This window comes from Melanerpes formicivorus, unplaced genomic scaffold (assembly GCF_026170545.1).
Source record: "Melanerpes formicivorus ecotype bairdi unplaced genomic scaffold, bMelFor1.0.p_v2 SCAF_121, whole genome shotgun sequence".
Lineage (NCBI taxonomy): Eukaryota > Metazoa > Chordata > Aves > Piciformes > Picidae > Melanerpes > Melanerpes formicivorus.
The window spans coordinates 312525-340364 of NW_027142473.1; the positions used below are offsets into that span (position 1 = coordinate 312525).

General features: G+C 52.9%; 1 protein-coding gene across 4 annotated transcripts in view; it reads right to left on the reverse strand.

Annotated features, from left to right (window-relative positions):
- Positions 1–27840, reverse strand: part of POLR1A (RNA polymerase I subunit A) — a 51638-nt gene that overhangs the window by 14063 nt on the left and 9735 nt on the right. For 3 of the 4 annotated variants that reach the window (XM_068167687.1, XM_068167690.1, XM_068167689.1), the window contains 24 exons: positions 26881–27030; positions 26683–26790; positions 25078–25163; positions 24864–24970; positions 22451–22537; positions 21729–21831; positions 20741–20900; positions 18287–18460; positions 17973–18095; positions 16960–17187; positions 14812–15066; positions 12789–12980; positions 11887–12030; positions 10577–10760; positions 9337–9419; positions 9090–9248; positions 8677–8775; positions 7379–7531; positions 6985–7067; positions 5711–5876; positions 4981–5202; positions 3022–3236; positions 2293–2460; positions 702–837 (listed from right to left, as the gene is read on the reverse strand). In XM_068167687.1, coding sequence (XP_068023788.1) covers positions 702–837; positions 2293–2460; positions 3022–3236; positions 4981–5202; positions 5711–5876; positions 6985–7067; positions 7379–7531; positions 8677–8775; positions 9090–9248; positions 9337–9419; positions 10577–10760; positions 11887–12030; positions 12789–12980; positions 14812–15066; positions 16960–17187; positions 17973–18095; positions 18287–18460; positions 20741–20900; positions 21729–21831; positions 22451–22537; positions 24864–24970; positions 25078–25163; positions 26683–26790; positions 26881–27030 — 3585 coding nt within the window. The remainder of the gene's footprint in view (positions 1–701; positions 838–2292; positions 2461–3021; positions 3237–4980; positions 5203–5710; positions 5877–6984; positions 7068–7378; positions 7532–8676; positions 8776–9089; positions 9249–9336; positions 9420–10576; positions 10761–11886; positions 12031–12788; positions 12981–14811; positions 15067–16959; positions 17188–17972; positions 18096–18286; positions 18461–20740; positions 20901–21728; positions 21832–22450; positions 22538–24863; positions 24971–25077; positions 25164–26682; positions 26791–26880; positions 27031–27840) is intronic. The other variant, XM_068167688.1, reaches the window with a different exon arrangement.

Here is a 27840-nt window from a genome sequence, read left to right on the forward strand (position 1 = left end):
TCCTGTACATTTTGTGTACTTCTCTGTACACTTTTGTCTAGTTATTTGTACATTTGTTTTACATTTCAGCACAGAACTGACTCTTAACTCTGTCCTTGCTGCTTTCAGCCCCCTGCTGACAGGACAGGACCTGCAGGAGGGCCCAGGGAAGCCCAGGAAGCCCCAGGCAGTCCTAGGAAGAAGGAGCACAGAATACATCACAATTCAATACATGGAGTCTCCAGAGCCACAGGTTCTGCTTGTCCTGAGCAGAGCCACTTCTATGAGATAAGGCAGGGGTGGGGTCAAACAGAAAGATCCCTGCTGTGCCAGTCACTGTCAGGTGAGCCTGTCTCAGAGACTGAACACTCTAGAGACTGACCAGGGGCTTGAGAGAAAGCCAAAGGAGGCTGTGACAGCCAGCTTCAACCCTCCTGCCATTACAGTGCTGCTGTAACTAAATTCTTGCCTTTCCTTTATGCTCTATAGTTTGTAGTCTAAGATGAGGCTTTGCATGTTAGACTGGAGTCCAATGCACTAACTGTGATTGCTTCCACTGCCCCAGGTCCCAGGAGATCTTACAGGTTCAGTATGCAAGAGGTGAAAAGAAAGGACCCTCTGCTCTTGTGTCTGCAGGTAAGCCTTCAAACCTGGGAACTGCCACAAAGCTGAAATGTTTGCTCTGCAGCCCCTCAAAAGATACTCCTCAGGAGGAGGCTCACCTCAGCTAAGCACACCCTTGTGAGCTGTTTCTTGAGCTGCTTCACCTTCTTGAGAGCTTTCTTGGTATTGAACACAGGAACACTCATGGTTGGTGTTTTGATGTTGGCACTAGCCACCAGCAGTATTTCCCTCAGCCTTTAAATCAAGAATGACATTTCAAATTCAGCAATGAAAGCACTGTGCACTTCAGCAAGCACTTCACTGGGCAGCACAGAGCAACTGCCAGCTCTGCCACAGCCACACGCAGCAGGCACTGTGGTTACAGCACACAGAATCACAGAGAGCTTGGAAGGGATCTCTGGACACCATCCAGCCCAAGCCCTGCCAGAGCAGGGCACCCAGGAACACATCCAGGTGGGGTTGGAAAGGCTCCAGAGCAGGAGACTCCACAACCTCTCTGGGCAGCCTGCTGCAGGGTTTGGTCAACCTCACCATAGAGAAGTGTCTCCTTGGGTTGAAATGAAGCCTCCTCTAGCTGGTACCCATTGCTCCTTGTCCTTCCACTGGGCACCACTGAAAAGAGCCTGGCACCTTCATCCTGGCACCCACCCCACAGACCTTTATAGGTGTTGATACTGCTTAAGAATAGGGCTTGAAAATTTTGCCCACCTCTTATTTTACTTCATTCCCAGGCTCAGAGAATGTAATATGGTGTCCAAAGAGACAAGAGAGTTTCCTGGGATAGATAATTCCCATTGGGAGTGTGGAGATGGATAACAACAGGGGTCTGAGCAGCACTGCTGCCACTGCCCTCTGTCACAGATGTGGTATGGTTTTATGCAACAGCAGTGATTGCTTCAGTGTCATTATTTCTCAAGAGGTGACCTTGCACAGCTCCTCTCCTCTGGCTGCTCATCAGGCACAGTACAGCAGCAGCTCTACTGCCTCAATTAGATTATCACCCAATTATGGGAACAGGACAAGCAGAATGAGAAACTGTTCCAAGAATGGAGCTGCTGAAACCTGCTTCCTACAGATGCTTCCTTCCACTTTGTCTGCCTTCCCTCCTCCTCTGCCATAACACAACCATTTCCCACCCAAGACCCCACACACCAGTGCAGGAGGCCAGCAGCCCTGTTACTCACAACCAGCTGATGACTGGCAAAGGTGTGTGCTGACAAAGCCACTGCCACAAACAGAAGAGCCAGGGGAAACCTGGCTGCCAGAAACTAAGGCTCTCTCTGCACAGGTGAGTACTGAACATGCCAGATGGCATGGCTGCAGTGACATCAGATGTACGAAAGGAATATGTTCCCAAGCTGCTAGGGAGAGGAAGAGATCAGCAGAGGGCAAACCCAGAGAGCACCACATCCTTAGGCTTCTACTGCACTGACTAAAACCCTGGGAGAAAGAAGCCATTTGCTGTCCATCAGTAGAGAAAAAAGGCCTGCACAGAGATGTGCTACCTGAACAGGGAACCAAAACAACCAGAAAATTGTAAACCATTCTAAACAGTTCAGAACAGGCCCAATTTGTCACTCAGCTGAAGGGTCCTTAGCCCTCAAGATCACAGCTGCACCTGCCAGCCAGGTGAAGCACTTCTAGGTAAGTGCCAAAGGACCCACTGAGAACACAGTTCAGATGGCTCACCTTGGGATACCCAGTGTGACATTCATTTCACCTCTGCCAGCAAAATGAAAGGTGTTCAGAGTCATCTGTGTGGAAGGCTCCCCAATGCTCTGAGCTGCAAGAAGCCCCACAGCTTCTCCTGGGTCACAAAGAGATCGCTGCCACTTCAAATACAGCAAGTCCTTCAGCCTGAAGACAGGGAAGAGGAGGTTTAGCTCGGTGTAGTACAAAATAGAGAGCTCAGAAGAGCCTTAAACATTTCTCAGTCCAATGGTTAGCTCCTTTCCTGCTGCTTCATGGACACACCAGCAGTAACTGTCCCACTCTGGTCTGGACTTCAGCCTTGGCTGAACTGCATTGCAGTGCTGCTGCCAGGATGGCAAAAGAGACTCCATTTACTCCCAGCTTGCTCATCTGAACTGCCCTGCTAACTCCAAGGTGTGGCAGGAGCAGAGTCTGGGTGTTAGAACTGCTGAAGTACCATTTTACATGCAGGGTGACAGCAGGTGCTGCTGTTAGTCCCCAAAGGCTAAAGCATGGAAAAGGCAGGTTTGGAGGCTGAAGAAGCAGGGCCCCTCCTCTGCACACCGAGCATGCTGGGCTGGCAGGAGCCACTCTGAGCCCCAGTGATGTCTTTCACACAGGGCACAGCCAAACCAGGAGCTGACAAAGACTCTTTAGTGTTAGCAAACAGTACAGAAAGGTATTTTATGCTTTGACTGAGTGCAGAGAAGACAGAGAAGTCATCACCTGTCTGAAGGAAGTGCTGGGTGCACACAGCTTCCTTTGCTCTCAGATTCCCACTTGCTGACATAATCTGCAACTCCCTTCTCAAAGGTCTCTGACACAGATGCAAAGTGAGTGTCTGGACGCCAGAGCCCAAGGCTTGGGTCGGGACACCTGGCTGCCTTCTTCAGGTACTTACTTCGTTTCTTCTCATCTAGCTCGTACCACATCTTCAGCAACTGGAAACAAGAGGAGATGGTGAAGGGGAGTGGGACAGTGCTTCCACCAGGGATGATCAGGCAACAGTGAAGCAGGGAGGGACACCCTGCACAGAACTGCAGGCTGGGTGCGAGGTGGCAAACCGCTCAAGCTACAGACCTTGTGCCCTCCGTGCTCTGACACTTCACACTTGTGACCTCAAAGGGTTTCAAGATTCTTTGCTAGCCTGAATCAGTCACCTGCCTATCCATGGTAACTTCCCCAGAGATCAGTGAAAAGCAGTCCTCTAAGGATGACTTGATACTGAGGGAGTTATTTAGTCCTTACTTGTAGCTACTCACCACCTCGCCTGTCTAAAGCTGGCCACAACAAAGGAGCCTCCCAGGCCTGCAGCTGTCACATTCAAGGCCAACAGCCCAGCAGAGCTCTGACACACAGATTCCATTTTCCAGATTCACAGAATCACAGAATGCTCTGGGTTAGAAGAATCTTCCAAAGGTCACCCAGTCCAACTCCCTCTGCACTCAGCAGGGACATCCTCCACTGGAGCAGGCTGCCCAGAGCCCTCTCCAGCCTCACCTGGAACAGCTCCAGGGATGGAGCCTCAGCCACCTCCCTGGGCAACCTGCTGCAGTGTTCCAGCAGCCTCCTGGGGCAGAACTTGTTCCTCACATCCAATCTCAATCTGCTCTGCTCTGGTTTGAAGCCATTGCCCCTGGTCCTGTCCCTGCAGGCCTTTGCAAACAGTCTCTCTACAGCCTTCTTGTAGCCCCTTCAGGTTGCCATAGGTCTCCCTGGAGCCTTCTCTTCTGCAGGCTGAACACCCCCAGCTCCCTCATAGCAGATGGGCTCCAGCCCTCCGCTGGACCCACTCCATTCCTGTCTTCAGCTTGCCAGTCTCTGAAGTCACTTTTCAACTGTTGCATTTAATAAAGGAAGAAGTTAATACCAAATAAAACAAACAAGTCCCCATGGCAGAAGTGCTGACCCTGTCTTGTACAGGCCCTGCTGCTCTGTGAAGGAAGAGTTTGTTCATGGTATAGAAGTCTGTCCACTTAGCTGAGACAGAAGCATGGAGCTTTATCTGCCTAGCTACTGAAACAAAAACAAGAGTGAATGAATCCCCAGGCCAAACAGTTTCGAATGTTATCAGAAGTGCCAATAGCAACACAACCTCAGCACTCCTGAATGGATCAAGCTGGGACTGCAGGGTGTTTGCAGACAGGCTCACAGCTCCCTTAACACTTTCACCTCAGTTTCATGCTAAGTGTCCTTATTCTACCAGAGTAAACTCCCTGTGAAAGCAAGGACACAACACAGAGATTAGAGCCCTGAGGTACAAGAGGCTTAAGCAGAAGGCAGGACTGGCTCAGCCCTCCAGTCTATTTAAACAGGCTCTCCTCCAATGAGCAAGCATCAGTCCATCCAAGAGATACACTCTGTGTTCATGGAAAAAACCCTACAGCACACCCAAGCTACCACCAAGGAAACAAACCCACTTCCCCAGCTCACCCAGGGACATGGGCTGCTCTCTAAAACCAGCCTGCTCTCAGGCCTTTGGACCTCTGCCCTAACTGTTGGGCCTACAGACTTCAGTAAGTGAGTATCAGGTTCACCACTGCAACAGCTGAGGCGATTCCTTCCACAGGCAGCTCACATGAACAGACTGTGAACCACTCTGAGACACATTAAGACATTAAAAAAAGAGCCACTGGATTCTGCAGCTTTCTCAAGGGCTCAGCAGCTCAGCTGCTCCTGTGTTACCTGCAAGGTCACTGGGTCTCTCCCATTTTTGATTTCTCCTTCTGGAATCTGTGCTTTCACACTTGCCAGTTTCTTCTGGGAAAAGGTGAGGAAGCCTCCTTCTCTTTGCCCAGAGTTTTGGTGCCTGGCTTGCCACTTCTTGATGGCTTTGAACTGCTGGTTAGCTTGGTGAGACTCCATCCTTGCTAAAGCTTCATCCAGATGATTTGTCTTCTGGATTACCTGCAAGAAAGTCACCTGTATGATTATCCTTTTCTCAATGCTCACTGTAGCAGAAGAGGCAAACTGGAAAGCTCAGCTGCTGCCACTCAAAATGCTCAGCTGCTGTAAAACCATTTTCAAAACTGTTTCTCAACCCAACTGAGGCAAAACTCCTCATTATCTTTATCTCACTCCTGCCATTCCTGACCAGCAGTGGTGACACTGCTGAAAGGAAGTGAATCAAGCTTGGCAGAAGTCAGAAGCCATCAGTGTTGAGTCCAAGTGCAGAGTATTGTAGGTGAGAACAGGGAGAGCTCTTGATGGTCTCTGCAAACAGATTGCTAAATCAGGCCCCAGGCTTCAGATCTGCCACACTGTGCACACAATGGCAACTCAAAATGTAGGTTAGTCTGGGAGTGCCTGAGATCCAGCTGTGCCACTGGATCCCTAGCAGGCATGCCAGATGGTCTCCATGCATTCCAGCCTCCCCCTCCAGCTCACACAAACACTCAGGCTTTAGGTGTTGCACCTCATAGTTGTCTGCAATGAAAGGAAACTGCTCAGGCTGTAGGAACTGGGTTTTAGGGATGTCAAGCCCATCCTCTCCATACAGGAACTGCACCACGCTGCCATCGCTGTCTCGTACAGTCAGGTCATACTGAACCACCAGCCCTTCCAAATGTTTGATGATGCACCTGTGCCAGAGGAAAAGGGGAAACAAGAAACCTTGTTAGGAGGCTACAGAGCAACAGGGATATCTAACCCTAACAGGAGAAACACTGTCTCATTGGTATTTTAAGTGCACTTAAGAGCTGATCGGGAATTCTGGAAGCCGTAACTCATACAGACAGCACACAGGTGACCTGCACAATGGTATTAGGTAGTGACAGACCCTGAGAAAGGGCAGAATCACAGCATCACAGAACACATTGTGTTGGAAGGAACCCTCTTCAACTATACCAGGTTGCTCAGGGCCCCACCACCTTGAATGTCTCCGGGGATGGAGCCTCCACCACCTCTCTGGGCAACCTGTTCCAGTATTTCACTACCCTCAGTGAAAAACTTCCTCCTGGTGTCCAATCTAACTCTGCCCTGCTCCACATCCAAACTTGTCCTATCCCCACAGGCCCTTCTGAACAGTCCCTCTTCAGCCTTCCCCTACAGGTACTGAAATGCAGCTCTAAGGTCTCCCTGGAGCCTTCTCTTCTCCAGGCTGAACAGCCCCAAACATGGGTATAATTAGATTATGCATCAGGAAGGAATCTTCACTGTGAAGGTGATGACACATTGGAACAGGCTGCCCAAAGCTGTGGATGTCTCCTCAAAAGCCAGGCTGCATGAGGCCTTGAGCAACCTGGGCTGGTGGGAGGTGTCCCTGCCCATGGCAGGGATGATCTTTAAGGTCCCTTCCAAACCAACCCATTCTAATTCCACACTGCAAAGCTTTCTGCACATTTCTCCCTCCAGTTTCCTTGGAGTAAAGTGACTTAACATGAACCAGCAAACTGTCCTCTGTTTCTGCTATCCCTTCTAAAGGGCTGTCTGAAAGGAGGAGGCATCCCTCCTTTAGCCTCTTGCTAAAAAAGGTCCTTCTTCCTCTACATACCAGAGGTGTTGCCTGAATAAAGAGAAGGGCCACAGGACGTGGCCAAGGAAAACGGAGCTGCCTACCTTCGTACATCTTGTGCAGGAAAAAGATTTCTCCTAAAGGAAAGTTGCTTCTGCTACATGCTCACCACCAACACCATCCCAAACAAACTCAAGGGCCTTCTGAAGTCTCACATTCTAAGCCAAGCCCCTTACCTCTGCAGGTAGCCAGACCGGCTGGTTTTGACAGCTGTATCCACAAGGCCTTCCCTGCCAGCCATGCAGTGGAAGAAGAACTCCTAGAGGTAAGCACAACACCATCAGCATTCTGCTGAGGAGGACACCATGGCTGGCATGGTTTGCTCCTTCTCAAATCTACATAGGAACCAGGCTGATTTATTGCAGACACTCTGTATTAAAACCACAGAATGACAGAATTGTTCAGGTTGGAAAAAAAATCCCTCAGGTCCAAGGCCAAACCTTGAGCCAGCACTGCCAGCTCACCACGGCCCCTGCCAACCCCCACGGCTTCCAAACCCCTCCACCACTGCCCTGGGCAGCCTCTTGATTTAAATACACTTCAGTATTAGCACAGCAGTCCTCCACTTACAGAAGGTTTGATCCCAGTGAGGAACCTGCCAGTCACAAACCCTCCTGAGCTAGGGGAGAAGTCGTAAGGCTGGAAGCAGGGCAGCGATTTGCCAGACGCCATCAGCGGGGGCCTGCGGCCTTCCAACTCGATCTGGCCCAGCAAGCAGGAAATCTGAAGGTGCCAGGAAAAAGGAGACATCACTTGGCCATCACTCCTTTTGCTCACTTTAGTCAACAGCTTTTCTAGAAAAACTCAGTGCCACCATGTTCATTAACTCTCCTTGCTGCTCTCGGGCAGGGAAGGCAGGCAAACCTCACCTGGCCTCCTGAAGATGTTCCAGCCCTGCCTCATCTCAACATTTCCCCCCTCATTCTGAATGTTTGTTGTAAAGCAAAGAGATGTGAAAGGACAAGTACTGGAAATACTTTTTTAAGGCCCCTACAACACCTCTCAGCAGTGTACTAAACCCAAGCCCAAGCCCTCAAAGCCCCATCCTGAGCTTTGGTCATTCTGAGACAGGATTGTACAGCACTGCCTGCTGCCTATGCTGCCATTCCTACCACAAGCAAGGTAACATCTAGTGCACAGACTCAGAGATTCACAGAATGGGTTGGTTTGGAAGGGACCTTCAAGATCATCCAGTTCCAACCCCCTGCCATGGGCAGGGACACCTCCCACCAGCCCAGGCTGCTCCAGGCCTCATCCAGCCTGGCCTTGGAACACCTCCAGTGAGAGGGCATCCACAACTTCCCTGGGCAACCTGTGCCAGTGTCTCCCCACCCTCACTCTCAAGAATTTCTTCTTAATCTCCAGTCTAGATTTTCCCTCTTTCAGCTTCAATCCATTCTCTCTTACCCTATCACTAAAAGCCCTTGTCAACAGTCCCTCCCCAGCTTTTCTGCAGGTCCCTTTCAGGTACTGGAAGGCTGCTCCTTTTGTCCCAGCTGTTCCTATTCAGTAGTGGAAGTATGGCACAAAGGAGTCAGTCTCCAAGAGAAGCTTTCTCCTGCAGCAGACTGTCTGTATGACCTGCAGCATTCTTTCCCAAAAGGAGGCCTCCTGGTTCTATAAACCCCAATGCAGAAGGCCCCAATTCAAACCCAGAAGGTTCACTGAATGTGGACTCTCCTCTAGCACTCACTGAGCTCTTTATCACATTCTTCTACAATTTCCCCATGCCAAAGGCCTCTCTCTTCAAAAGCCCAGAACAAAAACCTTGCTGTGGTATCAGTTATCCACACAAGAGCTTCTCAGTAGCTCACACTGCAGGACAAACCACCTAAGAGAAGCAGCTGCTGAGTATCCAGCTGTATTACCTGCATTGTGTTCACAGTGGATCCTTTGGCTCCTGACTGCACCATCAGCTGCAAGTTGTTCTCTGGGAAGCTCCTGTGGAGGCCATGGGGCATGCAAACCTAAAGAGTTATGGTGGGGTGAAGGGAACAAAACCAAAGCACTATTAATAGAATAACAAACTGACCCAATTGCTGCAGAAGCTTTAGGCAAGTGAGATGCTGAGCAACCACAAACTATCCAGCATTTTACAAGCACCTTGAGTACCAAACCATCTTCTCCTTCAGGGAAGTAAGGCAGCATGTGAAGCCTCATGCTAGGGACAGATGGAAAGCTTCAGCCTCCAGAAGAGTCAGGCAGCCCTCAGCACCATTCCATTAACTCAGTAAGAAAGTCTCCAAACCAGATTAGCAAACACAGGTGCCCTGATGCCAACCTTGTTAACTTCGTTGTTGTAATTGTTCACTTCCTCCTTGAACTTCAGATCAACCATGTTGAAGTCCCTCTGGTCTTTGCAGAGATGGGCATCCTGCCATTTCCCCTGCACCTCCTCACACAAAGCTGCTTCTGGCAAATTAAGAGCAGCTCTAACAGCCTGCAAGTAAAACACAGGGAGGTTAAACAGGGCAGGAGTGCAAACAATTTCAATGGTGGGAAGGAAACAAACCCTGCAAGAGACTTACCCCAACCCCGCCCTGCCGTGACCGCTCAATGATTTTGTCTCTTTTCTCATCTGCTTCAGGCTTAACCAAGATATCTTCAATCCCTGTGAGAGACACAGAGCACAGAGATTCACAGAAGCCCAGCCTGGTGGGGCTTGAAAGGCACCTCAGGAGACCACCTCATCCAGCCCCCCTGCTCCAGCAGGGGCACCCACAGCAGCTTGCCCAGGTGGGTTTGGAATCTCTCCAGAGCAGGAGACTCCACAACCTCTCTGGGCAGCCTGCTCCAGGCCTCCAGCACCCTTACACCAAAGAAGTTTCTCCTCCTGCTCAGATGGAACCTCCTGGGTTCCAGTTTGTGCCCATTGCCCCTTGTCCTGGGGCACCACTGACAAGAGGTCTTCTCCTATCCCCTTTCCCCCACCCTTTAGCTCTTGCTGAGCACTGAGAAGATTCCCTCTGGGTCTGCTCTTCTCCAGGCTAACAGCTCCAGAGCTCCAAGTTTCTCCTCATCACATAGATGTTCTAGTGCCCTCAGCATCTTTGTGTTCCTCTGTCTCTCCTGATCAGGGGAGCCAAGAACTAGACCCAGTACTGCAGATGTAGCCTTGCTAGGGCACGATAGAGGGGGACAAGACCCTTCCTCAGCCTGCTGGCCACACTCTTCCAGATGCACCCCAGGATGCCGTTGGCCTTGCCAGCCACAAGGGTACATTGCTGGCTGCAGGGAACCTGTTGTCCATCTGCAATCCCAGGTCCTTCTTCACAGAGCTGCTTTCCAGCATGCTAACCCCTCACTTGTACAGGTGCAGGACTCTCCCCATGTCCACTGTGGGGACAGGCTGAGACAGCTGGGGCTGTTCAGCCTGGAGAAGGTCTCAGGGAGACCTCAGCAGTCTTGCAGAGGGGAGGGACTTTATAGAGTGGCTTGTAGTGATACAACAAGTGCAATGGCTTAGAGCAGGAAGAAGGGAGATTGAGATTGGAGATTAGGAAGAAATTCTTTCCAGTGAGGGTGGTGAGACACTGGCACAGGTTGCCCAGGGAGGCTGTGGATGTCCCTTCCTTGGAGGTGCTCAAGGCCAGGCTGGATGAGGCTTTGAGCAACCTGGGCTAGGGGAAGGTGTCCCTGCCCTTGGCAAAGGGCTTGGAACTAGATGATCTCTGAGGTCCCTTCCAATCCAACCCATCCTATGAATCTATGGTGTCCATCAATGCCTGCTCTGTATGTGGGGAGGTGCTGCAGCCCTGTGGCACTCACCCAGTGTGAAACCCCTGTAGAGCTGCAGATAGGCAGTGAAGAGCCGGCCCAGGCATGTCAGCACCTTCCCGCTGGTGGCGCCCCCATAGATCTCATAGCAGCAGTGGACCAGGCCGTAGGCAGAGCTGCCAAAGTGAGCTTTGTCCAGGACTCCACACAGCAACTCCCCATTTCTAATAACAACCTGAAAAACAGAGCACAGCTATGGAGAAAACAGAAGTGGTGATCCTGTGATCCCTGCAGGTGCTACTGGGTGATGCCCATGAAGACAGCCCCCTCACTGTGAACAGTTAAACGTGGTCAGGGCAGCAACACACAGCACTGAGAGCAGAAATAAAAGCTCTAGCACCATCTGTAACGTCCCAGCTACACAGACAAACAATGTCACAGAACCACAGAACATGAGGGGTTGGAAGGGACCTCTGGACACCATCCAGTCCAACCCCCTGCCAGAGCAGGGCACCCAGGGCAGGGCACACAGAACACATCCAGGTGGGGCTGGAAAGGCTCCAGAGCAGGAGACTCCACAACCTCTCTGGGCAGCCTGCTCCAGGCCTCCAGCACCCTCCCAGGGACAAAGTTTTCTCTTCTGTTCCCATGGCACCTCCTCTGCTCCAGCTTGCCCCCAGTGCCCCTTGACCTGTCTTTGGACACAAGAGTCCAGATGTGGCCTCAGCAGGGCAGAGCAGAGGGGCAGGAGAACCTCTCTGGACCTACTGACCACAACCCTTCCAATCCACCCCAGAATGCCATTGGCCATTGCTGGCTCATGGGCATCCTTCAGTCCATCAGGACCCCCATGTCCCTGTCCTCAGAGCTGCTCTCCAACAGGTCAGTCTCCAACCTATCCTGGTCCCTGGGGATGTTCTTCCCCAGATGCCAGGTTCTGCTCTTGCCCTTGTTGGATGTCATTCAGTTCCTCCCCACCCAGCTCTCAGCCTGTCCAGGTCTCACTGAATGGCAGCACAGCCTGAGGGGTGTCCTCAGCAAACTGGCTGGCAGTGCCTCTGTGCCCTCCAGGTCTTTGATGAACAGCACTGGTCCCAGTACTGACTCCTGAGGGACTCCACTAGACACAGGCCTCCAACTAGACTGTCCTATTGACCATGGTCTAATAAAAGCAGAAGGAATCTGCACCAGGCAAGATCAGAGCAGAGCTTTTCCTGATGCCAAGCCCTATCCTCTAATCACCACTGCTGTTTGTACCTGGTTTCACTTGGCTGCACTTCTGCTTCCCTTCCCATTCCTCTGCTGTCTACAGCATTTTGTTACAGCCCTGCCCAGCCTGCAGAGCTGCTGCCCCAGCATACCTGAGATTCACACATGGAGTCCAGGTTCAGACATCTGTTTGCAGGTCCCTTTACCCAGGCTCTGCCCCCAATCTTAGCCTTCCCAGTCAGATTCAGCGGGATGTGGTTTTCTGGGATGATGTTGATTAACAAGGTGGAGACAACCTGTAAGAAGCAGGCAGGGGGGGAGGAGCCATTCCTCTCTCAGTTCTCAGATGGAGGAGAAGAGCAGTTATCTTACACACACTAACAACAAAGCTTTAAAGGCTTGGAAATCCCCTGTTGACAAGACAGGAACATCCCCTTGTTCCTCTGCCTTTGAAAGATCATCGAGCTGAGACAGCTCAATATGCAGAAGCAGAAGGCACCAGAGGTTTTTCCAGTAGTGAGCTATATCCACATGGATATAGAAAACAAAGAGCTGCCTGCTGGGGTTTCCCAGACAAGCTGAGAGAAAACTTCCCCTGCTATGCTCTGAGATGTACCACTGGGACTGAGTGTTCAACTCTCCTCAACAGCAGACAGTGGAGCACTCACCTCAGATGTGACATCAACCTAAGGATGATCTCCACCCAAAACTCCAATACCAGAACCTTTCCCTACTATTTTAAGTTCAGAGAGTCAAAAGCACTGCCTGGTATAACTTAGTTCACTATGAGCAACAGATGGCTCCTCTGCTCCCCAGCCTGTGCGCTGCAGCACTGCACCTGCACCAGGGACACTGCAGAGCGGCAAGCAGCTCAAGTTCTCCTCCACGCTGTCACTTGCAGTGAAAGTGACTCTCAGTAACACAGCCCGAGGTGTGTGCTGTCAGATGCTGGGATCTGGCTTCTCAGCAGCTCCCAGCAGCACTGGCTCCAGCATGAGCACCCTGTCTGCTTAGGAAGCAGCAGCACTCCTTAGCCCAGTGCACTGGAAGCTACCTGCTTTCCTGTCCACAAGCGCTGTGGTTTCATGATGGCTGGAGGCAAGGTTTTAATTCTTCCTGTCTTGTCTGTGAGCCCTCTGTAAACCAGCTCCATGTACTGCTCCCTGGTGAAGTAGCAGCCCCGGATGGTCATGCTGACCCCAGAAATCATGTGGTCCTGGATCAAGCCGGGAAGTGGCTTCCCATCCTGGAGAGGCAACAAGAGAGAGTTGGGAAGGAGCAGTAAGTCATCTCCCAGCAGCTTCCACAGTTATTCCAGATGGTATTTCATAAGACAAAGAAATCATCAGCACAGCACAACTCTGCTAAGTCTCTTCTGGACACTGACATTAGGAGCAATGGCTTCAGACAACAGCAGAGCAGATTTAGATTGGATGTTAGGAACAAGTTCTGCACCAGGAGGCTGCTGGAACACTGCAACAGGGAGGTGGTTCGGGCTCCACCCCTGGAGCTATTCAAGGTGAGGCTGGACAGCAACCTGATCCAGCAGAGGATGTCCCTGATGACTGAAGAGGGGATGGACTAGGTGACCTTTGAGGGTCCCTTCCTACCCAGACCATTCTGTGAGTCTGTGATTAAAAGGAACAGGACTGTTTGGCTGTGCTGGGCCTCCTTTAGGTGAAGGGAACAAGTGAAAGCAGAACAGAAACCAGGAAACCATTTCAACAATCAATAAAGAGACTCTTCTGGGGATGGTGATTGACAGCTGCCTGAATATGAGCCAGCAGTGTGCCCAGGTGGCCAAGAGGGCCTATGGCATCCTGGCCTGCATTAGGAATAGTGTGGCCAGCAGGAGCAGGGAGGTCATTGTGCCCCTGTACTCTGCACTGGTTAGGCCACACCTTGAGTCCTGTGTCCAGTTCTGGGCCCCTCAATTTAAGAAGGACATCGAAACACTTGAAGGTGTCCAGAGAAGGGCAACAAGGCTGGGGAGAGGCCTTGAGCACAGCCCTGTGAGGAGAGGCTGAGGGAGCTGGGATTGTTTAGCCTGGAGAAGAAGAGGCTCAGGGGAGACCTCATTGCCCTCTACAACTACCTGAAGGGTGGTTGTAGCCAGTTGGGGGTTGGTCTCTTCTCCCAGGCAACCAGCACCAGAACAAGGGGACACAGTCTCAAGCTGCGCCAGGGGAGGTTTAGACTCGAGGTGAGGAGGAAGTTCTTCACCGAGCGAGTCATTCGTCATTGGGATGTGCTGCCCAGGGAGGTGGTTGAGTCATCGACCCTGGAGGCGTTCAAGGGGAGATTGGACGTGGCACTTGGTGCCATGGTCTAGGCATGGGGTCTGTGTTGATAGGTTGGACTCGATGATCCTCGAGGTCCTTTCCAAACTAAGTTATACTGTGATACTGTGATACATCCAGTTGGAAGAGACCTCCAAGCTCATCCAGGCCAAGCCTCCACTCAGCACTGCAGGCTAAGCACTGAGCCATGTCCCTAAGCACCAGCTCCACAGGCTGCTGACACACTCCCAGGGATGGGAACTGCAGCACTGCCCTGGGCAGCCTCTGCCAATCTCTGAGAACCCTTCCAGGGCAGAAGGATTTCCTGAGCTCCAGCCTGAGCCTCCCCTGGGGCAGCTTGGAACCACTGCCTCTGCTCCTGTCCCTTGCCACCAAGGAGCAGAGGCTGGCCCCTCCACACTCCAACCTCCCTTCAGGTCTCCCTCAGCCTCCTCTTCTCCAGCCTGAACACCCCCAGCTCCCTCAGCCCCTCCTCTAGCCCAGGGGCTCCAGGCCCTTCTCCAGCCTCACTGCCCTGCTCTGGACAGGCTCCAACCCCTCAGTGTCCTTCCTGCAGGGAGGGCCCAGAGCTGAGCACAGCACTCCAGGTGTGGCCTGCCCAGTGCTGAGCACAGGGGGGTGGTCACCTCCTGTCCCTGCTGCCCACCCTGCTTCTGCCCCAAGCCAGGAGGCCATTGCCTCTCTTGGCACAATCCAAGCCAACAAAAAAAGATCCAAGTGCCTTCAGGTGTTAGTAAACCTCTCTGGGTGCTTAGTAAACCTCTCAGGTGTCCTTACCTTTGGAACCAGATACTGCTCATCAGTGCAGGCCAATGTGTAGGCTTCTGCCCTGCCCAGCTCGCTCTGGGGGAAGTGGGCGTTCATCTCATCGCCGTCGAAGTCGGCATTGTAGGCCTTGCAGTTGGCGTAGTGCAGCCTCAGCACCTTCTCCCCGGGCAGGATGCGGGCCCGGTGTGCCTGGATGGAAGGCCTGTGCAGCGTGGGCTGCCGGTTCAGCAGCAGCACGTCTCCGTTCCGGATGTGCCGACACACCTGCGGGAGAGGAGCTGCTGCGGGCACCCCAGCTGGCAGCACTCCCGCAGCGCCCCGGGGCTGCAGCCCACGCGCTGCGGAGGGCTGCAGGGAACCAGGAAGACTTGCCCCTGAATCACAGAACCTGAGGGCTTGGAAGGGACCTCCAGAGCTCACCCAGCCCAACCCCCTGCCAGAGCAGGGCACCCAGGGCAGGGCACACAGAACACATCCAGGTGGGGCTGGAAAGGCTCCAGAGCAGGAGACTCCACAACCTCTCTGGGCAGCCTGCTCCAGGCCTCCAGCACCCTCTCAGGGACAAAGGTTTCCCTCCTGTTCCCCTGGCACCTCCTCTGCTCCAGCTTGTCCCCAGTGCCCCTTGTGCTGTCCTTGGCCATCCCTGAGCAGAGCCTGGCTCCAGCCCTGCACAGCTTTATCCTCAGCACTGAGGGCAGCCCTCAGGCTGCTCTGCTCCCAGCTCCAAGCCCCAGCTCCCTCAGCCTGTGCTCACAGAGAGATGTTCCACTGCCTGCAGCAGCTCTGTGCTGGACTCTCTCAAGCAGTTCCCTGAGGTCCTTCTTAAACTGAATGCCCTCTGCTCTCTACAAAGCCAGACACTAAGCCCCCCACAGACCACTGTGATCCAACCAAGCCAACAGCACAAGCCACACTCTACCAATCCCTCCTCTCCCTCAGCAATACAGAGACCAAAGGCTGGAGGACAATTTGTAAATGAGAAAATAATCTTTTTATCCAAAGCCACTGGGCTGAACTGGTAACACCACCCACCAGTACTGGGCATGCCAGAGTAAGGTATTCATGCAACCCAGTAGCTGAAGCAGAGGCCAGGGGTCTCCAAGTTATGAGTTTAGGTTTGAGTCTGACATAACAGAGAACAGAGTCCCTCAAAACAGTCTGATTTCCACTGCTGCCAGCAGCAGGCACACATCCACTTCAGTGACTGCCAGCATGAGCAGCTCTCTGCACAGCCTAAACACTGCTCCCTCTGCCTCTGGGACAGGTTCCACAGGAGCTGACACCACAGAAATTGCTAGTCTGAAATACTAACTATTGAAGATTAAATATGACATCTCTACCACAGCTCTACAGGAATACACAAGTCAGACAGTGAAAAGAGGCTTTATCACCAAAGCCTCTGCCCTAGCAGGTGAGCAATAAATTCACAGCTCTTGCAAGGGAGAGGGTCAAGAAGTTTCCAAGGCTGATTAAGCTGTAACAGCGCTCCAGGCACAGAGGGGCAGCAGTGTGCTCACTTCTTGAGCTGTCAGCTGAAAGCCAAGATGGTGATGGGAAGATAGCCCTCAGGCTGCAGCAGTCATTGCTGACACACAGAGCACTCCCCTCTGGCTGCACAGCACACAGGAGGCAGGGTACGCTGCTCCACACACACCCATGGGCACCCAGCATCACCAGCTGGTGCTGCACCTGTCCTTCAAGGACACCAAACTGCAGCTCTCTGAACTGCTACCCCAAAACTACAGCAGAACATCTGTAATGCTTCAAAAGGAGAGAAAAGAAACCCAGCAGCATTTGCTGAGGTGGGGAGGCAGGGCTGACTGCAGCATCTTATCCTCCATGCTCTAAAGACTTTCCAAGAACAGCCAGCTGCAAAAGAAAGCCTGCTCTGCATCTGGGCAGGATGTCAGCACTGCCTACTAAAGGAGTAAAACTGAGGATGGAGAAGGAGGGTTAGTAGCATCTGATGAAGTACCAAGCTTCTCTCCCCACCACACTCCTCTCTTTTCCTCAGCCACCTACCAAAAGCCAAGGCAGCCCTGCCCCTGGAGGCTCTGCCAGCAGGCCCGCTGCAATCAGCAGTGGTCAGCAGTGCTTCCATTTAAACTAAATCAGCAGAGGGGAGGGGTGCTCTGACAAGCTCTTTGTCACACTTACAATCTTCAGGCCTGACTGGGCAGCACCTGAGGAAGGAGTGAGGAGCTGCTTAGCTATGGCTTCCCTCTGGGTCAGGCTGGTGGCACTCAGCACCGTGCGAGATCCATCTTCATTGATGACCATGGAGGCCCCGGGGTGAGCCTTTGGGCCGTTGATGACAGCCTGCCTCAGCTCTTTGACGTTCCAGGGGGTGACTGGCTGAGGGTAAGTCAGTTTGGTAGCAAATACCTAAACAGAAGGGAAAAGAGGTGAGAAGCAACACCCTGTTCAGCTTTGCCTTGAAGCAGTACAGGGCTGCTGAGGAAGCAGTGTCAGACGGTAACCGATACAAGGACAGCAGAAAGAACTTTAAGCTCTTGGATGCATCTGCTCCTCAACCTACTGCCATGCCAAACACACACATTTCAGTTTTCACCCCCCCACCATAAGAACAGGAACACCACCTTTTTACCACTCTCTACTGGAGCCAAAAAGGAAAACTCAGTTGGCATTGGAAAAGAAGAAAGGATGACTTTAGGTTCTGCAAACACCCCAAAAGTAGAGAAAAAGCAGGGTATCCCCAGCCCCACATCTGCAGAGAGGCAAGCAGGGAAGATGGTAACAGGAAAAGCTCAGGTTCAGGCCTGGTGTCATGTCTGTGTGGGTAAAAACCACCGAGGGTAAATGACGCTGGTGATGTGACTGTGGCCCTTCCTGAACAGCTACCAGAGCTCCTCCAGCACACACTGCACAGGGGAAACAGGATCTGCTCATGGAGTTTGCACAGCTCATAACCCCAGGAAACAAGGGCAGCTCTTCCTGCTTTTTTTGGTACTGTTTCCCAGATGTGGTGCTCAGCACACCAGCAACAACCTCCTGCTCCGTACTTAACACTGCAACAGAGCTGTGACACACCGGGGAGGAGTCCCACCGAGCCAGAACATCTCCACATTTAGCTAGATAGGGAGGAAGTGAGGCAGTGGAGCTCAGGCCTCAGCTGCAGCAGAAGGCAGGCCTCCTGCGTTTGTGCTCACCATGGGGATGCCGATCTCGTTGGTGCCAATGTACATGTCGGGGCAGATGACGGAGCGGGCGGCGAAGTCCACGCGCTTGCCCATCATGTGCTTGCGGAACAGTCCCTCCTTCTTCTCCAGCAGCTTCAGACACAGAGGGGCAAGGTTAGCAGGGCAGGGCCTGCAGCCACCGCCAGGCTGCCCCAGCCCTGCCACAGCTGACACCATCCAAGCGCCCCTGCGCCGCCCACAGAGACCGCACCTTTCCCTACTGCCGCGCTCCCCACAGCCGTGCCGCAAAGCCCAGAGCCCCTCGGGCCCTGCCTGCTCCCCACCTGCCGGACGCCAGGGTACTTCTCCGACGCCAGCTTGTCCATGTCGCTGTCAAACACGACATTGACGTGGCTCTGGAGACGAATCCAGGCGTTGTACAGCTTATCCGCGAGGCTCTGGCCCGGAATCGTCGCCAGGATGGAACGGTCCAGGGCTTCATCGCTCTCTCCTGCCTTCTACGGGAACAGCAGTCGGAAGCTCAGCCTGACACAAATCCCTGCTGCCTGCTGGGCTGAAACTGCAGGGCTGCACAGCAAATCGGCACTGGCCACTCCTGCACCTCATCAAAGGCACCAGTGTGGTTAAAAGCCCAGGAGGATTAACAGTGTGAAGCTGACTCCCAAACGATCAGAGCCCAGTGCCTGAGTCAGGCCTGCTGCTCGGGCCAGAGGCTGCCACAGCCTCTGCCCAAAGGCGATGGCACTGCTCAGCCAGCATAGGCCATGGACCCCCGAGCTACCACAACATCTTCTTAGACAAAAAATGATGTAAACACAAACACCACAGCTTCTATCACCTCCAGCCCTCTGCTTCCAGCCTAAAGTCAGTGTCCCACTCCCATCCCAAATTCAGGAACCTTCTGTCCCACCAGCAAAATGCTTAAAGGTCACCCAGGGGCTAAGGTCTAAGTAAAGAAAAATGTTCTCAAAGCCAGCAGTGCCTCCTGCAGCCCTCAGGCAGCTGTGTGCTGGCTGCAGCCAGAGCAGGGTGGGCAGCAGGGCAGCAGAGGGGATCCTGCCCCTGGGCTCTGCTCTGCTGAGACCTCACCTCCAATCCTGCCTCCAGCTCTGGTGTCCCCAGCAGGAGAAGGGCACACAGCTCGTGGAGAGAGTCCAGAGGCAGCCACAATGATGATCCAAGGGTTGGAGCAGCGCTGCTATGAGGACAGGCTGAGGGAGCTGGGGGTGCTCAGCCTGGAGAGAAGACTCCAGGGGGGACCTTAGAGCTGCCTTCTAATAACTGAAGGGGTTCTCCAGGAAGGCTGCAGAGGGTTTTTGTCATGAGGGTGTCTAGAGCCAGGCCAAGGTGGAATGGTATGAAGCTGAGGGAGAGCAGGGTTAGACTGGAGCTGAGGAAGAAGTTCTTCAGTGGTGAGACTCTGGCACTGGCTGCCCAGGGAGGTTATGGCTGCCTCCTGCCTGGAGGTGTTCAAGGCCAGGTTGGACAAGGCCTTGAGCAGCCAAAACTAGTTAAGAGGTGTCCCTGCCCATGATGGGGAGGTTGCATCAGAGGTCTCTGAGGTCCCTTCCAACCTGAGCCATTCTAGGATTCTATGAAAAGAGTTTGACACTCCAGCTGTACCCAAGATCAGCTGAAGCTAAGTCCAGTATCACAGAGTAATGCAGCTCAATAATGCAGGTCATTAATGATGAGAAGAGGCATGGTGCCATAGCACTTATGTGACCATGGGAACTGGCTGGGAGCAAACAAGCACTGATACTAAGCAGTGTGGTTTGGTAATGTTGAAACTCTATTTAGATATTAATGATCAAAACCAACCACGATCACAACTGGCTCCACTTGGATTAAAAGACAAAGTGGCTTTTCTGCCCCTGCCTCACTTGTAACTCACTGAGATGTTGGAGAATTGCAGAATAGATCTGGCTGGAAGAGACCTCCAAGCTCATCCAGGCCAAGCCTCTACCCAGCACTGCAGGCTCAGCACCACACCATGGCCCTAAGCACCAGCTCCACAGGCTGCTGGCACACCCCCAGGGATGGGCACTGCAGCACTGCCCTGGGCAGCCTCTGCCAATCCCTGAGATCCCTTCCAGGGCAGAAAGATTTCCTGAGCTCCAGCCTGAGCCTCCCCTGGGGCAGCTTGGAGCCATTGCCTCTGCTCCTGTCCCTTGCCACCAAGGAGCAGAGGCTGTGCCCCCTCCTCACCCCAACCTCCCTGCAGGGAGCTGTAGAGAGCAAGGAGGTCTCCCTCAGCCTCCTCTTCTCCAACCTGAACACCCCCAGCTCCCTCAGCCCCTCCTCTAGCCCAGGGGCTCCAGGTCCTTCTCCAGCCTCACTGCCCTGCTCTGGACACCTCCAGCCCCTCAATGTCCTCCCTGCAGGGAGGGCCCAGAGCTGAGCACAGCACTCCAGGTGTGGCCTGCCCAGTGCTGAGCACAGGGGGGTGGTCACCTCCTGTCCCTGCTGCCCACCCTGCTTCTGACCCAAGCCAGGATGAAGGTTGGTGGTGAGTTGTTCGTGCTGTACATGTTTCATCCTGCAGTAAGAGGAGCCCTTTACATCACACATACAGACATCTGAGACAAAAACCATGGCCAAGAAGTGTGTACAAGATGTTTTTCCTCTTGCACCAGGGGGGTGAGTGGAAGAGGCAGGGGTAGCATCAAAACCCTCTGGAGAACAGCTCCAACAGCTGAGGCAGGAGAGGTTTGCCGGAGCCTCAGTGCACCTGAGCCACAGGTCCCGCGGGCAGCACCACCCCCAGCAGCTCTTACCGCCTGCATCTCCGGCGGCAGCTTCAGCGGCTGGCACTGCTCCCTGGCCATGCACAGCAGGAGCCTCTGCAGCAGCTGGGCGTCCCTCAGGACAGCCAGCAGGTTGACGGTCTGGCCGTTGGTGAAGAGCCGCTCCCCCAGGCGGTTCATGGGCCGGTACCTGCGGCACAGAGCGGCACAGAGCGGCAGGGCTCAGGGCCCAACGCCTGCGAGGCGGCCCCTGGCCTGCGGGGGCCCAGGGGGCTACAGGATGGCTGGGGAGGGGCCTCGTACAAAGGCGTGTGGGGAGGGGATGAGGGGGCATGGCTGCCAACTGCAGGAAGTGAGATTTACAGTAGGCACTAGGAAGAAATTCTTCCCCAGCCGGATGCTGCGGCTCTGGAGTAGAATCACAGGATCATAGGATGGATTGGGTTGGAAAGGACCTCCAAAGGTCTTCCAGTCCCACCCCCTCTGCAATAAGCAGAGATCCACTAGATCAGGTTGCCCAGAGCCCTCCAAACCACACTGTGAGTATCTCCAGGGATGGGGCCTCAACCACCTCCCTGGGCAGCCTCTTCCAGCGTTCATCAGGTTACCCAAACCATTCTGAGATTCTAACTCTTCAATGAAGCAAAAATGATCCCAGAAACCAGCAGTGAGCACTTAAGTCACATGTGAGGCTGGGACAGTACCAACAGGGGAGTAATTCCTTCACAAGCAGCTCCACCAGCAGCAGGCAGCATGGTGGGTTAACACACTAGGCAGCTCGTGTTCTGTGATGATTTCAAACACTGACACCAAAACACACCTGCTTGCACAATTAGCAGTTCAGTCTTTACCACCTAATAAACTCAGCAGCAGTTGCTGCTGTGATTTTTGGTAGTCATGTTAAGACTGCAGTGGCAGTTCAGCAGAGCAGTGCTGGCATCTCTGTATCTCTGCCCCCTGTGAATAGTATGCACTAAGCCCCGGGGGATGCCACAGATTTTGGGGGGCACAATTTTACCTTGAGGGTGGAACCACAAGTAGATCTAAAAAGAACATGTCTGGACTGAATCCTGAACTCTCCTGGGGATCCATCCCAGGGAAGAGATAACGCAAAAAGAAACCTGAAAAGACACAGCAGAAGAGACAAAGGCCTGAGCAGTGCTTCTGCTGGGGAATCCTGCCCCACAGACCCTGCTGGGCAAGCCAAAAGCATCTGCTAAGTGAAATGCCAGGGAGCTTGCTCAAACCAAACCATTCAGGCACCAAGAATGGCTGGTGCCCCTTTTGGTCACACAGATGATGTTTTCAGAAACAACTCCCAACAGGAACATGGAGTTCAGTGAGGGGGAAAAGCACAACAGCAGGAAGAAACAGCTCCCAGCTGCCAGCTGTGACCCACACATCAAACTGCTTTGATTTCTGCTAGCAACTGCAGACAGAGGCAGCCTGCAGGGAGCTCAGGACCATTGGACACGTTTCAGTCTGTAACCAAAGAACCTGTGGGAAACATTAGATGCAGCACCATATGAACACCAAATCCACTGTGGGGAGCCCCAGTCTGAGAAAGACTGTTCATTGATCCAGATCTCTGCACTCACCTCCCACCAGCCCTCCACTCACATCTGCCTGCTAGCCTGGAGCCCTTCAGGCCAAAAGCCAAGATTTGAGGAGAGCAGAGGAGAACATTTGCAGACTCTGTGCACTAAATGATACAGAAATCAAAGTAATGTTGCTCCTCACCTTCATTCTTCCACAGAGCCATGATGTACTGCTTGGCAGTGATGGGGGTCAGGTAACCTCTCTTCCCCAGCTGGCTGTCATCAAGAGCTGAGGGGAAAAAAGGAAAGTCATTTGTCTTTTTTGAGCAGTAAAGTGTTTAAAAATATCACCAAAGGTTACTTTGAATTTTGGTCTTGCCTATGATATGTGCTTCCAGTTCAGAGCAGGAATGAAAATACATCTGAAATATACTGGCTGACATGCACAGAAAGGTATCATCCACATGTCTGCTTTGGGGATGTGAAACAACTGAAGCCCCAAACCAGCTCAGTACAGAAAGAAAGAAGCCATCTGTTTGACTAATGGCACCAGTGGTGTCCCCCAGAGCTCAGTGCTGGGGCCTCCTCTTTCTTTATCCATGGTCTGGATGAGGACATTGAGGCAGCCTCAGGAAGTCTACAGATAATACCAAGCTGGGTGGCTGTGTCCATCTGCAAGAGGCTAGGGAGGCTTTGCAGCAGGACCTGGACAGGTCAGACCAATGGGTCATGGCTCATTGGGTGAAGTTCAACAAGGCCAAGGGCCAGGTCCTGCACCTGGGCCACAACAACCCCATGGGGAGCTACAGACCTGGGGATGTGTGGTTGGAAAGCTGCAACTCAGAGAGGGCCCTGGGGGTGTTGGTTGGCAGTCACTGAGCAGGAGCCAGCAGTGCCCAGGGGGCCAAGAGAGCCAATGGCCTCCTGGCTTGGGGCAGAAGCAGGGTGGGCAGCAGGGACAGGAGGTGACCACCCCCCTGTGCTCAGCACTGGGGAGGCCACACCTGGAGTGCTGTGCTCAGCTCTGGGCCCTCCCTGCAGGAAGGACATTGAGGGGCTCGAGCAGGTCCTGCCCTTCCTGCTTCAGAACCCAACCCTGACACTGTGCCTCCTCAAGCCACAACTCCAGATTTAGTCTAGTATTTAAAGCACAGATAGCAAACAGAGCAAGATCTTGACATGAATCTTTTGTAAGGGTTACAGAACTTCAACACCAAGTAGCTCCAATTTCACCTGGCTGTGTGAAGGATCAAGGATACAAGAGGGAAGAAGCAAGCCTGAAGTGATTCAAACACTATGTTCACTGAACCTGGCAAGTGCCACCCCCTTTCTTTCCCTCTTTCAGAGGAACTTCTCCTAGAGTTAGCATCAACTGATTTTCTTCCTGAAGTAAGGCTGCCACCTTCCTCCCACATTAGATTTTATCTGGTCTGTTTTGAAACCCAGCAGGAGATCATCTCCTGCCAGAACCAGAGTGCCCCCAGACACATTAGAGCTGGCAGAAGACTCTTTGCAACTTGGATCCTGACAGCTACAGGAGCACCCAAGGCTCAGAAACAGAGAAACCTGATGGAGTCAGCTTCTCCCTCAGTGCTGTACTGGTTTGTGTTCTCCCTCACTGCTGCCCTTACTGGTTTGTGTTCTCCCTCACTGCTGGCCTCACTGGTTTGTGTTCTCCCTCACTGCTGTACTGGTTTGTGTTCCCCCTCACTGCTGCCCTTACTGGTTTGTGTTCTCCCTCACTGCTGCCCTTACTGGTTTGTGTTCACCCTCACTGCTGGCCTCACTGGTTTGTGTTCTCCCTCACTGCTGTACTGGTTTGTGTTCTCCCTCACTGCTGCCCTTACTGGTTTGTGTTCTCCCTCACTGCTGGCCTCACTGATTTGTGTTCTCCCTCACTGCTGGCCTCACTGGTTTGTGTTCCCCCTCACTGCTGGCCTCACTGGTTTGTGTTCTCCCTCACTGTTGGCCTCACTGGTTTGTGTTCTCCCTCACTGCTGGCCTCACTGGTTTGTGTTCTCCCTCACTGCTGCCCTTACTGGTTTGTGTTCACCCTCACTGCTGGCCTCACTGGTTTGTGTTCTCCCTCACTGCTGTACTGGTTTGTGTTCTCCCTCACTGCTGCCCTTACTGGTTTGTGTTCTCCCTCACTGCTGGCCTCACTGGTTTGTGTTCTCCCTCACTGCTGGCCTCACTGGTTTGTGTTCCCCCTCACTGCTGGCCTCACTGGTTTGTGTTCTCCCTCACTGCTGGCCTCACTGGTTTGTGTTCTCCCTCACTGCTGTACTGGTTTGTGTTCTCCCTCACTGCTGCCCTTACTGGTTTGTGTTCTCCCTCACTGCTGCCCTTACTGGTTTGTGTTCTCCCTCACTGCTGGCCTCACTGGTTTGTGTTCTCCCTCACTGCTGTACTGGTTTGTGTTCTCCCTCACTGCTGCCCTTACTGGTTTGTGTTCTCCCTCACTGCTGCCCTTACTGGTTTGTGTTCTCCCTCACTGCTGCCCTTACTGGTTTAGTGACACTTGCTGTACATGAGTCCCAAGGGCATTGTCACTGCTAGGAATCTGTGCCTTTGATACAGGAACCCCAGTGTCTAGTCCTGGAGCAGTACTGTACCTGCAGGCTCGTCCAGGCCTTTGTCCCCTGCCTTGGAGTAGACTGCAGAAGGGTAGGTCACTGTCAGCTTGCTGTTGTGCTCCTTCCGCACCAAGGATCTCCTGGATCTTCAAGGGGAAAGAGGAAAGCCAGGAGAGGCAGAGGGAGGTCAGCACAACACTCACAGTGCTGAGCTTTGCACCAGCTACTTCCCACCTCATGTGGTCAAACTTACTTGCAGTGTGGGCATTTCTTTGAACTCATGTGTGCTTTCCAGAACTCTGCTATCAGTTTATTCCTACACTCACAAACATTTTTGACCTGACAGAGGAAACAGAAAAACAACAAAGGCCTTAAAACCAATGAAAATAATACAGAATAAATCCAGCCACTTGATATGAAGAACTTAAAAACTCCACAGTGACAGGAGCTAGCAGCACAAACAGTGCTAACATCAGTCCCTGGCACAGGTTGCCCAGGGACACTGGGGATGCCCCATCCCTGGAGGTGTTCAAGGCCAGGCTGGATGAGGCCTGGAGCAGCCTGGGCTGGTGGGAGGTGTCCCTGCCCATGGCAGGGGGTTGGAACTGGATGATCCTTGAGGTCCCTTCCAACCCAACCAAATCAGTGACTCTCTGAATCAGTGCACACACATCCCTGTAATAAGTTAATTCATGCCTTGTTCTCTAGTGCTCCTTTGTCACCTTCCCACATAGCTGAAAACACACAGGAGGGACACTGAGGGGCTGGAGGTGTCCAGAGGAGAGCAACAAGGCTGGAGAAGGGCCTGGAGCCCCTGGGCTAGAGGAGGGCTGAGGGAGCTGGGGGTGTTGAGGCTGGAGAAGAGGAGGCTGAGGGAGACCTCCTTGCTCTCTGCAGCTCCCTGCAGGGAGGTTGGAGTGAGGAGGGGGCACAGCCTCTGCTCCTTGGTGGCAAGGGACAGGAGCAGAGGCAATGGCTCCAAGCTGCCCCAGGGGAGGCTCAGGCTGGAGCTCAGGAAATCTTTCTGCCCTGGAAGGGATCTGAGAGCTTGGCAGAGGCTGCCCAGGGCAGTGCTGCAGTGCCCATCCCTGGGGGTGTGCCAGCAGCCTGTGGTGCTTAGGGCCATGGTGTGGTGCTGAGCCTGCAGTGCTGGGTGGAGGCTTGGGCTGGGTGAGCTTGGAGGTCTCTTCCAGCTGGATGTATCTGGGATTCTGGATCACCACCCTCCTTTTGAAATTTATTTCACAAATGGACTTTGTTGCTCAAGTCAGCAATGAATTGTCAAGCTTTCATCTAGTGATCATTTAAGATGACAGCAGACTGAGGAGGATCACTTCCTTTGGTCATGAGAATTGCTTAAGGCTGCTTTTGAAAGATGTGAGTCAGGGATTAAATTTAGCTTATAAAGAAACCTAAGATATCAGACCTCTAATTACCTTCTTCACTAAGGTTTTCCTTTAGCTACCCATGTCCACCACCCTTCATTTCCATGGAGAGGAGAACTCAGGTCCCTCACTCTAGAAATGCCTCTAGAAGCAGTTCTGTCAATCTGCTGCATCCAGGAGTGCTCCAGGAAGTTTTGCAGCACCACTCAGAGACCTAGCAGCACCTGTAGGTCCTGCAGTGCCAGCAGCAGCAGGCTGGGTTTATGTGGTATTTACAGCACCCAATCATCTCCCTACACTGAGTGATCTGGGGAAGCCTCATAGCTATGCTAATAACAAGCAAAACCTTTTTAAGCTTTATTTCCCCCAGAAAGTCCTCTAAGAATAACACAGCTCAGAACTCTGCACAGTGAAGGGAGGAGTTTCTCCTGCAGGAGTGCTGTCAGAGGCTGGGAAGTGCTGGCTGTACTCACATTTGAGCACTGATCCCTTAGCTGATGGCTCTCCAGCATTTCCTGAACGTGCCGATTTAACTCTTCTTCTATCTCTGAGCTCGTTGCATCTGCACACTGCTCTAAAAACTGCAAGCAAGAGAATACACAAACCACTGTCACAGCTCCAGCTGCAGGACTGCCCACTCAGAAAGGAATGCAGAAACACACAGAACTTACCCTGTTCAGAATGACCTCCAGATCGTGGACAGCATGAAGCAAGCCCTTCTGCAGAACCTTCAGCTGGCTCAGCAGCAGGTGCACCACAGCTCGGGTGCAGGTCAGCATGTGACAGTTCAAACAGGAGCCTCGGATCAGGAGGTACAATTTCTGGAGAGAAAAGGGGAAGAAAGTTATCCTGGCAGCTCTCACAGAATCACAGAACCTTGAAACACCATCCAGCCCAACCCCCTGCCAGAGCAGCATCACCCAGGGCAGGGCACCCAGAACACATCCAGGTGGGGCTGGAAAGGCTCCAGAGCAGGAGACTCCACAACCTCTCTGGGCAGCCTGCTCCAGGGCTTAGCAGCCTCACAGTGAAGAAGTTTGTCCTGGCTTGCACAGTAAGCAAGTGGCTGGGGTGACACTACAGTGAGTGCTCACTATATACTCCACCTCATCAGGAAGGGGAAATCAGTGAGCTCCAAACAGCCTCAGGGTCACATGCCCTGATTATCACAGGGACTTCAACCAGCCTGAGACACTTTCTGGAAAGGAAACACAGAGAGGCACAAACAGTCCAGAAGGCATGGATGAGAGCTTTCTGACACAGGTAGTGGAGGACCCTGTGAGGACAGGTGTGCTGCTGGACCTTGTGCTAACGAACAAAGGTCTGGCTGGAGCAGGGAAGGTTGCAGGCAGCCCTAGCTGCAGTGCCCATGAGATGGTGGGGTTCAGGATCATGTGGGGAAGTGGCACAGTAATAAATAGGATTGCAGCCCTGATCTTCAGCAGAGTCAACTCAGACCTAGTCAGAGACCTCCTTGGAATAATCCCATGGGGTTGGGCTCTAACATGCAGAGAGGCAAAGAGGGCTGGTTTAATACCCAGCACCTCCTCCAAGCTCAAGATCACTGCATCCCTGAGTAAGAAATCAAGCAGGGGAGGCAAGAGAACTGCAGGGACAAGCAAGGGGCTCCT